The sequence below is a fragment of the Pygoscelis adeliae genome, unplaced genomic scaffold (genome assembly GCF_000699105.1).
Source record: "Pygoscelis adeliae isolate BGI_AS28 unplaced genomic scaffold, ASM69910v1 Scaffold282, whole genome shotgun sequence".
NCBI classification, from domain to species: Eukaryota; Metazoa; Chordata; class Aves; order Sphenisciformes; family Spheniscidae; genus Pygoscelis; species Pygoscelis adeliae.
Window position 1 is genome coordinate 508,369 of NW_008824352.1, and position 16,428 is coordinate 524,796.

General features: G+C 45.2%; 1 protein-coding gene across 1 annotated transcript in view; it reads right to left on the minus strand.

Annotated features, from left to right (window-relative positions):
• WBSCR17 (Williams-Beuren syndrome chromosome region 17) overlaps positions 1-16,428 on the minus strand; it is a gene marked incomplete at its 5' end in the record, with an annotated part of 218,251 nt that overhangs the window by 125,226 nt on the left and 76,597 nt on the right. Inside the window, 3 exons of the mRNA XM_009319302.1 lie at positions 1,513-1,710; positions 4,478-4,652; positions 13,616-13,782. Coding sequence (XP_009317577.1) covers positions 1,513-1,710; positions 4,478-4,652; positions 13,616-13,782 — 540 coding nt within the window. The remainder of the gene's footprint in view (positions 1-1,512; positions 1,711-4,477; positions 4,653-13,615; positions 13,783-16,428) is intronic.

Sequence of the window (16,428 nt, forward strand, 5' to 3'; positions counted from 1 at the left end):
AAACACCAACTTCCACAAAGAAGCCTGTCCCTCCCCATCTCTCTCTGCCACAGCTTGCCCTCCTTAACCACTCCCCTAAGCACAGTGAAACTGAAATTAAAACCACATTCTTAGAGGACAATAACAGAAGGTTATGCCATACATTTAAATGTCATATTTGGGTGGATCCAGTTTCCTCAGTGCACCTCGCCTGCTAGTTTTCGAATGACAGCAAGCTCCTGGGGTCATGTCGCAGTCACAGGGGACATCCCGTATGCCAAAGCTTGCCTGTTTCTCCCAACTACAGCAGTTTAGCCTAATAAAAGAGGTTGCTCTTCCCTGCAACACTTTCTTGACTTTTACATCCACTGGCCAAGAAAGGCTTATCCCAACAGAGACGGGATCCACTTTTATCATCCTCCAGAGGCACCAGTTTGGGAACCAGAGTCACGCGTCTGTAGAGACTGCCAGCACCACACTGCTCACGCCTCACTTGCTAAGGCTTTTGAATTCCTCGGCTTCGCCTTCTGTATACCCCAGCCGTCCAGCCCCCCCTTTAACAAGTCCAGCAGCTTGCATTTGGTTAAAATAACTGTTTATTCCTCAAAGACTTGATTCCTGTCCAGAATAAACTGTCAATTCCTCCACTGATGGCTGAACATGCTGTCTGGAACAAGGCAGCCCAAAGGAATAAGAAGGCCTCTGTGTAAATGGGAACAGACCTAATTTCAGCTTCCAGGGATTGTATCATTGACCAAAGCACAAATATTTTGGTTCAGAATTCAATCAGGTGTGGATTTGCACATATGCATCTGTTATATACCTGAGGACAAGCCTTCTCTATATTAACCAAGTTAGGAGCAATGTATCCTATTCACTTGGCCAGAAAACCACTCCTGATCATAGCATCACTTCTGGTATTTAGGGGCTGTCAAGGTAAATAATTGAACTTTGCACGCAGAGCAGCCCCAGTCTCCCACCCACACCGAGCAATTCCCTCCCCTCCTGCTTTTTTTTTTGTCCAAACGGGCTTGTCCCACACCTGAAGTCTGGAGGGGCTGGGGCAACATTTCAGAGCTGTCAACCATGTGAGCTGAAGTGTTAGAACAATGTAAGATACATTTTTACAAAGTTTGCCCTGAGAGGAGATATACTTTTTATTCAAGAAAAAAAACCAGTGCTGTATTTCATGAATTCATGCTCAGTTCATTACACAGGAATAATCACCTCATTCCTTATGATTTGCAAAAACTTAACACTGTAATTAAGGTAAAGCGACTTTGTCATATGCAGTTAAACATAAGACAGTGTTTTTGCATATTGTTACCAAATAATACCGCATTCCAAATCCCTTCACCCTAGCAAAACCCTTCCTAGCTTGTGTTACAGCCTCTCTGAGCTGGTTTGTGTTATGATACTATATCCAACCCCTCTAAGCTGGCTGCCTCTTTTCTGGCAAAATCTTTCTGCATTTTGCCTCATTGCACCTCGCTGAAGGAGGAGAGCAAGCGGCCCCTGGGCTCTGCAACGTACCTGATGGGCAGCGAGGGGTCTCCAGCATCCCACCAGTCCTTGGGGGGGCTGATGTACATGCACCACAGCTCCCAGCTGTACCCGTGGGCAGAGTTCTCGTAACGCTGCACCTCGAAGTTGTCCTGCTTGATGTTGTCTATGGAGGGAAGAATGACCCTTCTCCGATTTTCCTGAATCCGTGAAAGTACCGGCTCAGCCCTGAGTGGTTTAAAAAAAAAAAAAAAAAAAAAAGGCACAGGAAGAGACCGTTAATTTCTCCCATAATTTGCAGATGGACATTGTAGTTTTCGTACAGCTTGTGCACTTAAATGAGGGTAAGAGGACAGGCGTTCTTGTCACCATTCAGTAAACAGAAGAGAATAATGTGGACTCCTCTCTGCTCCCATTCACAAGTGTCACATGTCCCATTCATGTCTTTAAAGAGCCACAGCAAAACCCAGCTTGAGGAGCCCAGAGACTGTCACAAGGCTCCTCACGAAGTCAGTGAGCGATCCCAGATTGCAACATGTCGGTCTCTGTCTCACCCTTCCACTCGCCCGTGCTTTTATCAGCACAGAAATAGCACAGAGAAGCAAAGCATTCGCGCTGCCAAGTTTAAAAGGTTATTTCTGAAAGGCTTGCCAGGCTTTGTCAGCCACAAGGGAGATGCTGCAAGAGGCTTCAGTGCTTCGACTTGATGGGATTTCCCACCCGGACACGTCCCTTGCATAGAGCTGCCATCAGAGCACAGGGGCCAGCCGCCAGGCATGGAGCTCAGATAGCTGCAGCCCTGGAGGTTTGGGGAGTTTTAGCGCTCTCCTACACAACTGACTACACAAATTCATGGACCGGCTGAAGCTATCAGCACAAGGAAAGGACTATTTCCACGAACTAAGGTGTTAAGCTGTGGAAATGAATTAAAGCCTCTGAAACGGGACCTTATCTTTTCTTGTAGAGCTAGTACACCATGTTTTCTCTGGTATGCTGGTTTAAAAAAAGCATTATTAAGTAATAATTCCATATTCTGAACTTTTTATTTTTAAAAATGCCACATTTTTAAACTGAGCTTCCTGAAATCTTTACTCAGGTAGCAATGAAATGAGACGATACATTAATCAGGCGTCAGTTTTGCAGCATGGGCCAACTGTACAGCCAGGAGCAGCTCAGAGAAGGTGCTCCATGACCACCCGGAGACTCTTTCCATACAAGAACTATGGACCATCAAAAGAAACAGGCTCAAGACGGACAACAAGGAGTTAGCTCTTTCCACAGTGGTTAGCTGCAGTGTGGAGCACCTTTACCCAAGGATGCTGTGAATGCTTGAAGTTTACATGGACTCAATAGACAACAGGAAAAGACTCATGAGAAATGCAGTGAGCGTTGCTAAATACATAGAAGCTGTGTCTGCCTCACATCTGCAAATTGTTGGACTTTGGTAGCATACTCTGAAGGAATATCGTATGCGCTAGCCCTGCCCATATATGCTTTCCTAGGCTTCTGGCTATGGTTAGTGGCATAACAGGAGGCTAGACAGGCCCTTGGTTTGCCACAACACAGCTGCTCTCATGTCCTTCTGTGCCACCTGGATAGTTACCCCGTGTAAAGCTCCGATGTGCATCTGCAGGGTAACTGCACACAGATTCCCATGTTGCCATGTGCGGCTGGACATCCTGCATGAAAACACAATCCACAGGCTGGGAAGCCTGGCTCGAAAACTTCCCTTCTGTAAAGCAAGGCCATGAAGGATGTGTTTTGTTTAACCATGCTTTACCTAGTCCAAACTTCCCCCAAATCAAAAAAAACCACGTCCCTGGGCAGAACACGGTCAATTCTTGAAAGCAGGACTATCTAAAGGGTCTTTTTTTCCCTGGGACACAGGTCGAGGACTCTATAGCTACAAAATTCATCTCTGGGACATTCAAATGTGTTCAGAGCAGGGGGTGTGCTCAGCCTCACCTCTGCAGCCCAAGAGCCGCTGATCAACCTGGGCTCAGTCTGCCAACATAAGGAGTAACTTGCACTCTTGGTGCCTCCAGCAACAGCAGCAGGTACGTAACACCAGAGTAAGTCAAGCCCACGCTGCAGAAAAGCTCACTCTCTGTTCCTAGAAAAGCTGTTTCAAGAGCTCAGTAAATGAGAGCTTCTTCCATATATCAGTAGAATCAGGTGTGAGGACTTAATGACCTGAAGACAGGAATGTTTAGCTGGGAATACAGATATCAACATAAGAAATGGCTCTTAAAGACACCCTTCAGCTGCGTTTTCATTACAAAGAATTCAGTAACTGTGCAGAACTCTGTTTGCAGCTGCTGAAGCATTTTTCTCGGGGATGTTACTCTCTGTTCAAATTAGATGCAAGTTAGCGTCTTCTACCTCCACTTTTCTAAACATGTTCCATTTACTTTTTACAGTTGGTTAGAGAGAAAAAAAAAAAAAAATCACTCTCAGGCTCCTCTCATGATCTAGACTCAAACTTAAGGCACTTGAACTCAGATGTTTCGAATCTCTGAAAAAAAATCCTTATGAAACACCTTTCGCTGCTTCTGCACCTCTGCACTTATTCCTAGCTGCAGAAGAAACAAATCAATCTAAAACATCTAAGCCTTCCCCAGTGGGATCCAGCTGCAAAGGGCAAGGAAGCAAGAAACACCATCTCTTTCAATCCCTTGCTGCCTGGGCTTTTTTAAACTTACAGAGATTACTCAGGGCTAAGGGAATGGGAAATCAACCTGAAAAATATAAACAAGGGACAGGGGGGTGTGCATGCATAAAAGGAGGGAATAGAAAATTATTACAGAAAACAAGGGCAAGGAAAGGTTTTCTTGTATCTTCCCATCATCTCTCATCGGTGGCCGTTCAGTACAGGAGGAAGACAGGATTAATAAAAGCCAGTGGACTTGTTTGTAAACACATCCATACAAAACAACGGACTGTCTCCTGTTTCATGCATCACTCACACTCTGAGAACTTGAGGTTGAGCACCTACCAGCCGGCAGTGAACTCCACATGAGCATCAAAAAATCCAGTGATCTGGCCAGTGGCAGCTTTCCAGCCTTCAATACGAGCTCGGATAAGGCCTTCCCTCTTCTGGTTGCGCACCACCTTCACGAGGCCTGGGTATCGTTTATTGACGTATTCTTCTAGCGGCGCCTTCAGTTCCTCTAGAGAAGAAGTGCCAGAGAACCCATTGAAAAGGCGTTAACAGTTTTCACCTAAAATAAACCGACTTTATTGATGGATATGAGCATAACTTACTGGAGCCACGTATCTCTGAACACCACTGGGAGGGATATGATCGTTTAGGGTCAATCAATGCTGATTTGCAGAAGACCACCCGATGGTGGACTGACCACAGCCCTTACAAAAGAAATTCAAGGTTGCCAAAAACATTGCTGTTGGGTGACCAAGGAGCCCAAATGCAATCTTTAAAGGCAAAGGGCAGCAGCAAGAGGCCAGCTAGATTGCCTTGCAATACCTGGGTATCACTCCACTGAAAGACAAGAATAGAAACAAGTCACCTGTGGATACCAAACACTAGTGCTCTGCATTTCTGACGGAGATTTTAACTTAATGGATTGCTAGAAATGTTGCAAAACCCATCTGAAATAACTTAAACTACATCAAAACTGTGTATGAGCTTCACTATCCTTTTTACTCAGCCTCACTAGTACAGTCTTGGCATTTGCTGTATGTTTTCCAAGCTTTGCCACTAGCAAAGTTGAAATTCCCCCTGCTTTTATGATAGGATGAAAGAGATTTTGGCTTTGTTCGGAAGATACTCATACCGCGTATCTTCTGTTCACTGGAAACTGCAGATCATTTAATTATGTTGTCTAAGCCCGTATATGTACTAGGGCTGAGAACATAATGGATCTGTCAGCCTGCAGTCATTACCAGCATCAAACTTTTTGATAGTTACAAGTATTGAGTATAAAAGACACACAGGACTTCGGATGTGGAAGCATATGAAAGGTTACGATAAGGGGTAAGTACTAGTATGTTTTTTCAACAATTTGGAAAAGTGCTAGTGCTCTGCCAGAACCCTTGATCCTTTTATTTCCTGGTGCATCAGTTAAATGCATGAAGATCTACTGATGAGAAGTACTCTTGTAAAAGCTAAGCAATACCACTGTATACCAACACGGACTCTTAACACCATGAAAGCAGTTTCTGAGAACGTCTTTTATCCCTATGAGGCTCCAGGACATCAGAAAATTAAGATATAGTCCGTCACCCCAAATTATAATCTACTACCCTTCACACATACTCTCTCTCCAGAAAAAAAAAAAAAAAAGAAAAAAGTCACCATTAACATAACCCACATGGTAAAATACTTGAGACTATGAGCACATGTGAGGAGTTCCTACATGAAGGAAACATGGCAATGGAGAGCAAAAGAGTAAACAGCAAGTCCCATCTGCTGGGCTGAGCCTGAGAAATCATCAAAGGAAAATGGATTATCTGTTCCCTTCCCTTCCATGCCTTCTTCCAAGCACATAAAACGTGCTTTCTTCAGACTGCCTTTCTGGGATGGTTCCCCTCACATGCCAATTTCCCAAAAGTCTCATTTCTCTTTTATGCTGAAGCAGGAATAAAAAGAATAAAGCAAATGAGCCCCTTCCTCAATTCAAAGCATCTGCATCACATACATACATAACGCAGCAACTTCCATTTCATGCTGAGCCACTCAGAGAAAAACCAATATTTTATGGAGACAACAACTCTCCCAAATGGTTTTAAGGAGACAGACACAGATTTTTTGACAGATGAAACCCCACAAGCATAGCACCAGCATCTCACGTGTTTTTGTCAGAAGGTAAGTCATTAATGCTGCAGATCACTGCATTACAGGCTATACTGAACAATTAAAACAACTTTCAAATCGGAGTTTTAATCTCAGTTGAAGGAAAACAGGAAAAATCTTCATGGGAATTGTTTGAGCAGCTCAAAGGAGAGTACAGCTCTAGTGAAACAAAGGAAGAATTGTAACGTCATGTCTCAAAGGCAGTGAAGGGTGAAGCCTGAGAGATTCCTATGCCTACCATGCTGTGTAACAGGCAGCTCGTCAGAAACTCCCTGGGGAGCCACAGCTGCGTCCTCCTCCTTTCTGAAAGGATGCTGGATGCCAACAGGTGAAGAACTGATCTGCTGAGAGCACTATGGCCAGTACAGCACACCCGTGCACCTGCAAAACGGTACAAGGTGACCACGGAGAGCCGGTGGAGAGGATGCTTATGATTAGCATCATTCTAACCCACCATCCCATTCATTAGCAGAGGCCAGAGTGCCCCTCTCCTGCCCGCAACGCATGCGACAAGCACCCCTAATGGGCTGCTACCCAAGTGGAGAAACACTCGAGAGAGACGAAAGCATTAACCAGACATGGGAAATGTGGTTCCAGACCCTCTCTCTGCTAAGGGCGTCCTGTATAGCCTTGCATAGATTTTCAGGCTTTGCTCCCTGCCTTCCCTCCCAGTTTGGCTCAGTCCACAGCACATGCCTTTTGGGTGAGAATTCACTTTTCTTACGTGCCTGTGCAAGCCCTAATGGAGAGGATGGCTGCACATCTGTGCTGGCCTTTGCCAGTCTCTCACCCATCTGAGCTGGTTTGCAGCTCTGCGGGAGGAGGGCATGGTGCACAGCGGCTGCTGAGCACCATTTTGGTATTATGAGATACATACTTGGCACTCAACTGGGCATCCAGACAGCAGGCACAGGGCTTTGTATTTCATTTCTCAGCGCATCCAGAAGTGCAGGTGTGGAAAATCCAGTAATCACAAAAGTGAAATGCCAGTCTCCGGGAATGATCTGCAAAACTCCCGTTCAAGCATCAAGCGAGCCTTGGCCCAGGTCTCCCCTCGCCAATGAGCAGGACTAACATGGCTGCGTCGAAAGCATCAGTGGAAACCCCAGCGCCAGCATAGCCGCACTGTCCCACCGATGGTCCCACCGATGCTGATCCTGCGGGACGAGACGTGCTCAGCTTCCTCCACGTGAACTCCGGCGGGCTGGAAATCATAACTCACTCACAAATCTAATCTTAATCCAAGTCATTTGACATCATTCCTAATTTTACCCTGCACTTTCCTTCACTCGGCAGTCACTTCATTGAGTGCCATTAGCGTAACAGGAAAACAACTCGTGGCAGCTCTGACGTGCATTGTCAGAACGCGTGGCTCCAGGCTGAGGATGCAGAGAGCTGTTGCATTAAGGTCAATAGCACCAAAGCTTTTCATCTGTCATATTAACTTAAGAAATGTTTCATCCCCTATTGTTGTATCTTTGCAGCACATCCCAGAGCTGTAAAAGGAAGGTTGGGAGGTCTGAAGTAGTATGCCAGGAATTAAATGACTCGCACTAACGGCCAATAGCAGATACCCTCGCTTAAAGGAGTCAGCTTTCACACAAACTGGCAACCTGGCCTTTGGATCTGCTATTTTCAGGACTTCATGCAAACTACAGCAGGGGAAAAAGCATCTCGCAGTTCAGATAACTTGCTGCCATTCTCCTCACCTCTGTCTTGCACAGGGTCATAGCAGTGCTTTCGCCCCTTCGGCTCATCGCTGAAAATGAGAATATCCATTAGATACTGAGCCGATAACACTTTTAGCATGATAATCAGTGCAGTGTTCATAAACTGAAACTCTGGATGCAAAGTAATAACAAAGAAAGTCAGGAGCCAAGATGGAAGCAAAGCAGGGGCTCCCCAGCTCACCTTCATCCTTCCTAATCAAAGGACCACTTATTTAGGCCATGCACTCATGAGGTATCTGGGTGGGTGGATCTACGTGGGCTACACAACCAGTAATTTATCTAAACTAAGCACTGCAATGGAATCTAGAGACTCCTTTCTCTTCTGTACCCTATGGCAGTCTTCCCGCCCCCCCCATGTCACACATTCTTTGAGGAAACCTACGGGACCATCCTTCAGAGCACACCCACATCATTCCTAAGTCATGTTTATTAAGGATGCAATCAATATTTGCACATGGAGGTATTTGTAAACATTTGGTCTTTGCCACTGCACAAGCTACTTCCAGGGAAGATTTGCAGAGAGAAATCCTACTGAAAATGCCAGCAGGTTCAATTTCAATCCTGCCTTTTCTTCTCCATCTGTCCGTATCGATCTTCACTGAAGGGCAAGTCCAAGGAACTAGAATCCAATAGACCTGTTGCTCTATTAAAAAAACCATCTGCCAGCTGCAATGACTTATGTTATCTATTGCAAAGTATTTTGTCACCCACATGAGCTTTCTGGGAAATAGGCCTACCAGAGAAATTGAACCACCTGATGCCACTAAAAGTAACCATGTGAAAGACATTAGCCAAGAAGCAACTGCAGGAACATCCACCACTCAGTTCTCCACACCATGGAACCTCCCCAGATCTACCCAAATCCTGTTGAAGTCCCCAGAACTAAACGTGGGAACTGCCTGGTGTCACACAAAGAAAGAGGCAAAGATCAACAGCCCCAGAGGGGCTCAAGGAACTACCAACAGCAGAAAATCTCTTATACAGCAATGCCCAGGTGGTCCTAGGGAGTGGACTGCACCTCCTCTACACCCCTAAAGAAAACATAGTTGTGTTTGCCAGGCTGAGGTGGGTGGGAAAAGTCTACAGAGCCCAAGGCTGTTATCAGAAACATTGAAAGCTGGAGGACACAAGAGTCAGGGCTGGGAGTGCTCCAGTGCCACGAGGGACACCAGCAGGCCCTTGTCCCACACTCTCACCTCCCTGAAATACCAAAGCCATCGTGGGTTGGATTTCTGCAGCACAAACTCACAAACAAAACTCCTTCAACAGGCAACAAACAAATATGAGAATTTTTGCAGCGAGACTCAGAGCCAGGTGAGCCTCCAAAGCTTTTGATGTTTGCTTGCAAATATTGAAGAGGAAACTGTGAATCAATTCTCATACAGGGTTACGGGCAAAGCTGGTCCCACTAGGTGCATTCGGCTGCAAGTCGCTGGTTCGTTTGGTTCACCAAAAGCCAAACAGAGACAAACCAAGGTTTGCTGCTCTCCTCCATGCCCTGTCAGGGCCTGAAAGCCTCAGACTTGAACACCAGTGGGACAGCACCAGGTCAGCTGCAATTAAGCAACCCATCTTTAGTTTGAGCAACTGGAATAATTAGGCACTTGGGTTGGACCAGTGCCTAGGAAAAGCTGAGATATGACTCAGCTTCTTGCAATTCTGTTACAACCTTCCTCTAAACACAAACACACACGAAGCGCAAGCGAGCCAGCTCCCAGGAGAGTGTACACGAACCGCTGTTGTTGCTGTTGAAATGAGCTGCAAGACAAGAAAGCGATATATCAAGTCACAGCTAATATGTTACACTGAGGTAAATTACAACCAGTAGCATGTCTCCCCAAGTGTAGCCAGCTCCTTTAAGCAGTCTTTTATCCAAAGGTTTTCTTCTAGACCAAGCAGTTTGCTTTTCAAAGAGATATTATCCCAGATTAAAAACACTAAAAGACAGACAGCAAAAAAAAGCAGGTGATGATTAAGCAACAGACTCAGACCAAGTGTGCAGCTGCGAGATAACGCAACATCTCAGGGGCACGTTGCTGTATCCCTCCAACAACCTAGGAAACATGTTATCACTCAGAAACACAACCTGTGCACTGGCTTTGTAATTACACCCCTGCAACAAACACAAACAAAAGCAGCCTCCAAAAAAGTCTTTAAAAAGTATAATGTGCAGCTCAAGGGAGAAAGGAGTTCAAACTACAACTCCCCAAGCTTTTTCCTTCAAGGAGGGATTGGGTTTTTTCCCCTCCATTACAATACATTGGTATCTTTTATCTATTTACAGCTCAGTTATAAAGAATCAGAATGACCGTGTTTATTAACTTTTAATCTCTCATGGCATACTTTTATGTTGTGCAGTGCTGTTGCACATACCACGTTACAAAAAAGTGTCTAATGAGTCTTCACAAGCAGTTTGTTCCAGTCTGAAAACTACATATCACCTAAAGGTTTTGATCGTGTCTGTGTAACTAGTCAGTGGTCTACCTGAAGGGCAAATAATAGCCGGGGTGCCCAGGGTATGCAGTTCTTACCTCCATCGCTGAGACTGATTTTAAAATTTGAAGTTGACTTGGAATTCCCAGGGGCCTTTTAATATTTGGTTTGGGAACATGTTTTGTTCTTCAATTACCCATACAAGCTGTATTTCCTCTTCACGTCTGTGTAAAGTGTTCTCTGACAAAACCTACACAGAACCCCCCCAGCATGCAGCCCAGAGCCACGGACTTTCTTGAGCCTTTAGAAAATTTCCCAGAAGTTGCTTCTTGTAACCCACCAGGGTACAACACAGCTACTGGTTTTGAGATCCTGCTCTCTGAAGGTCAACCTTCTTTCAGGTGTATAAAACTGAGCCCAAAGGCTTTGCCCGGGCTACAGTGACAAGCTGTACACCCTCAAACACACACAGCTGCTCACAAAAGGCTGCAGTAATTCCTCCTCTTGTTCAATCACAGCCATTGAAGTCGCACCCACGCAACTCCATCCTCTGCTCAGCGTTCGTGCTTGATTCTCCACAATTCGTCTTTAAATCTTAGAGCTCATGAGAAACTATTTTCCTGTAATTATTTTCCTGTAGAAGCCAAATCCATATATTACAATGACTTTGTTTGTAATATCCAAAGCATCAACTATATGATGTTGCTGCTCACAATTATTTCCTACCATTAGTGGGAACTATACGACAACGTTATTGCCATTAATAATTCTTTGCTGTCATTGAAGCTCTTTGACGATGCAGAGGGTGAATGCATGGGTCCCAGAGATATGTTCTGGTTTGTATCATTTCTTTTACATGAGAAAACTAGATTATTACACGGTTGGGAGGAGCTCTCCATAAACATCTGCCAAGTTACCTCATTATCTTCCTTCAAATCCCTCCTTAAAAATCTCATTTGTCATGATGCCTACAAAGACTCAACAGCATAGTACTGACATTACTAACCCTACTAGCAGCTAACAGCATCGCGTTGCTCCCTACACCCACTCTCCTTGCGTACTTCCATCTCAAGGTTTTTGAGGACAGAGCCACCTTGGCGTTCAGGTGTTTACAACCCGCAGCACAGCCCTGGCCCTTCACTAGGGACCCTGGATGCTCATGATCCCGATGCAATCAATGCATCCTCTTGGTGGGATGCATAGTGCACGTTGCCTAGGTGTGCAAGGAGACTGGGATCTTCCCACCTCCTGCACATGATATATGAATTTGTCCTTCAGTTTAAAGTCATCTACCTGCATCTGCCTCCCTGGATAGGTGGATGCCAAAAGGCACTCCAACACAAGCCAGGCAGCTTGGTCAGCCTGCATGGCACAAAGAGGAAATCCCAGAGCTGGGAAGTGCTTGAGCATACTACAAGCTTTGGCCACCCATCTCGCTGCCCTGTCAACACCCTGCCACCATCCAGCCCCATCACCAGACCACACCAGCACTGGCAGCAAACCGCCAGAGAAGACGGTGCCTTGCAATCTCAGCAGCGAATAAAGGGATTACATTCTGCATCCTCGCTGCCAGCTGCAGTCTCAGCTTATTGGGGGGGGGGGAATGTTTTTTGAAAAGATTCGTTTCATTGTCCTGTGCCTTTCAATAATGTCTCCAGAGTACTTGACTCAATATTAGCCTCAGTGCTGCATACTGAATGACGGGTAGAGGCTGTTTAGAAACATATTTCTTTGTGCATCGGTAGAGAAGCTCAATAATTATTACCAATGCGTTCTCTTTTAAAGAGTGTTCTTCACCCCATTGATACGGTAAAATTTGGAGAGGAACATCTCATTTTAGTATTTCGAACCCTCTAAGTACTGGGCAATGCTAAATACTGCAGCGACAGATCACCTGCACTTTCTCTTCATGAGCCAAATAGTTCCAGCTCTGAAATCCCATGGCTTCACTGGTGCACATCATCCTAGCTTTTGTACTAGAGCCACTGTGATTTCCATCAGCTGAGGAGCTGCCCTCCTGTTTCTTTTACTGGTAATTATAATTCATCAGCTTTCTATGGTGCTCATTACTGTGGTATTTGAGTGCCTATTTTTTACAGGCTTGAGTAGCTTGCTGTATACCATCTCATCTCATCGCAGACAGACGAGCAACCTCTCAGACTCCCTCTGGAAATAAGCTCTCCCTGTCCTGCACCCTCCCTGATCTTCCCTTCTGATCACAACATCCACAGCACATGTACTATTATTTTAAAAAATAACCGTACAAGCAGGCAGTACAAACAAAGAAGGCAGTAATCAACGTAACTTAACCATTTGCTGTTCTTCATGGAGATTTTAACTACCCTAATGACATTCTCCAACTGTATACTGGGAAAACAAATCTTGGAAGAATCAGAGGCTGAAAATGCTTCTACATGAAACTACCTCCTGCAGCTTTGTGTTCTCAAAAGCCAGAAGGGAAGGTATTGCAACAGTGACTGAGAGCAGGTTGAACCAAACGACATGTGTGTAACATGGGAAACCTAACATCCCCCTCCATGTTTTGTTGTGGCCTGACTTGAGCAGGTTGGGTGTGTTTGTTTCCTCTTCTTTCTCTCTACTTATCCTTCTCATATCAAAAACTTATTATGAGAGGAAGGAGGGCCTCTACAGGGTCCCAGACATTTATAAAGCCTGGGACTTTATTCCACAGGTGGGGAAACTGAGGCACACACAGAGAAAACGTCTCGTTTAACACCACTGCAAGGGGCCAAAGCAGAAATAGCTCACAAGGCTCCAGGCTTTTGTCCCTCAACTCTGTGAGAGGTGCATCTCTGCAACAACCAGAAGTGTTATTATTAGAAACAAGGATACACCTGAAACCAGAACTTCTGGGTGCTACCGTGAAGAGAAAGGTAAGATTGCTCTCTGGTTTCCTTTAGCCTTCTAGCTTTCAGCTACACTTTCAAATCCAGAATTATCTCAGATTTTAACTTTGGTTTGATCCTGTTCCTTTTTTGCTACAGAATTGGTGTGCCAGCCAGCACACCCACCACCTCACACCATGTGCCTCCCAGCAGTGTCACCACTCCCAAAGAAGCACGACTCCTCCGTGAGATTTTAAGAAATTAAACACCCTCCTAATGTTTTGGAGATCCTAGATCCCAGTGCTGCTAACCTTCATCACTGTTGTCATCCACAAGGATAATCTCCTTCAGGAGGTGAGCTGGCGTATGATTAACAGCACTGTGCACTGATCGCAGGATAACCGATAGCGCTTCGTTCACGAAGATGAAGATGATGGAGATCTGGGGTAGGTCCTTGCCATATTTCAGCTCTTTGCACCTGTAGCACGAAGGGCAGAGAGAGACAGGGTTAGCAGAGCACACAGTGCAGCGCTTCTAGTCAGGCACACATTTAATACACAGTGCAAGACAATGGTTGACATCCCACAGCTTTGCACAGCCCTGTATTATAGCTGCCTGTGCATAATTTCAGCAATGCTGTCTAGGAAGAGATAGCAGCGACAGAGAGTATCCTCCAGGCTCAGAGGGCACCAAGGGCAGGGTGCAAATCCAGAGTTCGCTTAACTGAGGTTGTGTCTGTGTGTCTGTGTACATATGCCTGTGGGCATGTAACAAAAAGCAGGCTCCAGAACTGAGAAAATGGCTTTACCATTTCAAGTGAAACTCTGCATTCCTATTCTGTTTTAAGATTAATAGGTGGTCAGAAATGAGCTTTGTTCTTAAACGGCACTTGTGAGTTTTCTTCCCTTTTGCTTTGGAACAAAACGAATACGAAATGACCCTTGGTTAAATAGCCTTAATAAGTGTTTTAGCTCTCTTTGCAGATACTTCTGAACACATTGCTGTTTCTGAAGTACCCCAGCAGAGCATTGCCATGAACTGGTGTCTTTGTAATTCACAGCCACGTTAGGTTAAAAACAAAAACTTGCAATCATCTCTCTGGGTTTCATGAGTAATTGCTTAACTTAACCTGGTTTTGTGGCTGGGTATCAGCTTAGACACATTTCTGACTATCAGAGCGGGGCAGAAGTGGAAGGAGCTCCCAGGTCGCCTACCAGCCAGCATCATCCCTGGCAAGCAACAGGTTCACGTTACATCGATACACCAAACCTTGAGACCTAGGATACCCATGGAGCAGAACTAGGGTAGCTCTAAGTGGAAGAGTTCTTCCAGGTAACCCACAGCTCTCCAAGGAGCACACATTGTTCCCAAAGAGATACAGGTGTTGTTTTAATACCATACTTTATCCTAACCAGAAACCTAATCTTAATAAAGTACTCGCAGAAAGCAAACAGGTGATCTTTAACTACTTCAAACAATTTAATCAAACTTTCGGTATCAGCTTAGACACATTTCTGACTATCAGAGCGGGGCAGAAGTGGAAGGAGCTCCCAGGTCGCCTACCAGCCAGCGTCATCCCTGGCAAGCAACAGGTTCACGTTACATCGATACACCAAACCTTGAGACCTAGGATACCCATGGAGCAGAACTAGGGTAGCTCTAAGTGGAAGAGTTCTTCCAGGTAACCCACAGCTCTCCAAGGAGCACACATTGTTCCCAAAGAGATACAGGTGTTGTTTTAATACCATACTTTATCCTAACCAGAAACCTAATCTTAATAAAGTACTCGCAGAAAGCAAACAGGTGATCCTTTAACTACTCAAACAATTTAATCAAACTCTCCAGCTTTCCCTGCAATAAATATGTGTCAGGGAAGAAGAAAATGAGCCTCCCCGCTCCCTCTCCGCATTCATGACAGATTAGACATGCAACATTAGCAGTGTTCGCAGAATTACAATGAGTGTTTACCAAGTAAATCCTGTCCAGATAAGCAAAGAAAGACCAAATGCACGAATGACATCCCAGCGTCGCTTCAAGCTCATTGACTCCCCAACAATGACTCTGTATTTAATTGTACTGGGTGTTTCTTAGGCAACAGCAGGCATTCTTCAGACTCCAAAATGAGACTTGGGAGACAAAGATTTTCACAGAAACAGACTTCTTTATGAATCTTCTTTAGTTAAACAAGTATGCTGGATAAAAAACAAGGTTGTATTTCTTGATTTAACTATTGCCTACCCTAAAGCAAGCCAAGCTCTCTACAAAAGGGAACGTACCGAATGCTGAAAAGGATCTTCCAAAGGGAAGAGCTCTCTTTAAAATGAACGAACAGTCGTGATGGGGTAAAGTGACAACTGACCCTGAACCCCTGCCATGAAAGTCAAACTAAAGTGACTCTGAGATTAAAAATCTGCTTTTGATATATGTCGATACCTGCTAAGCTGAAGAAAAGGTGGTCACAGGAGCAAGAGTATTTCCTTTTAATCATCGCACACCTCTGGGAAGCCTTCCCCCGGGGCATGCTTCGGGGGGGATAAAGAGCTCAGTTTGTGATCAAAGAGGTTTAGAGGAAAATCCAAAGCTAGCCCTTTGAGGTTCATCTCCTGCTCATTCGCATTCACTCTGCACCACTCTTATCACGGTTCTCCTTCCCTGATTGCTGAGGACAGGAGAACAATGATACAGGGAAAAAGAGATAAGTCTGAGGAAGGAGTGGGCACACCAAATACCCCCATTGTTCTTATGCACAAAGCTGCAATTCTCCAAAGGCAGGTGGGGGAGGCAGAGGCTTTGCATAAACACTGTGCTCTCTGGTGCCTTTGGTTGCAACCACAGGAGCGGGAAAGGCAACAATTTAAAAGCAAATTAACCTCAAGTTTGTCAGTCTTCCTCACACAGGCTCTCTTCAGCAGCTGGTCGAGCGATACTCTCTGCCCGCTGTCATTTGCTATCGGACTTCAGCCCTCCGGGCTCTACCGCAGTGGTTTATTACTGACAAGCTGACATGTCAACCAATATTCATGTATGCGTGCAGGAAAACACCTGGTGCTTCTGGGCTCTCCTGGGGCCAGGGAGGTGAAAAAGGAAAGAGGAAAAAAAAAAAAAATGCTTGAGCTCAAACATA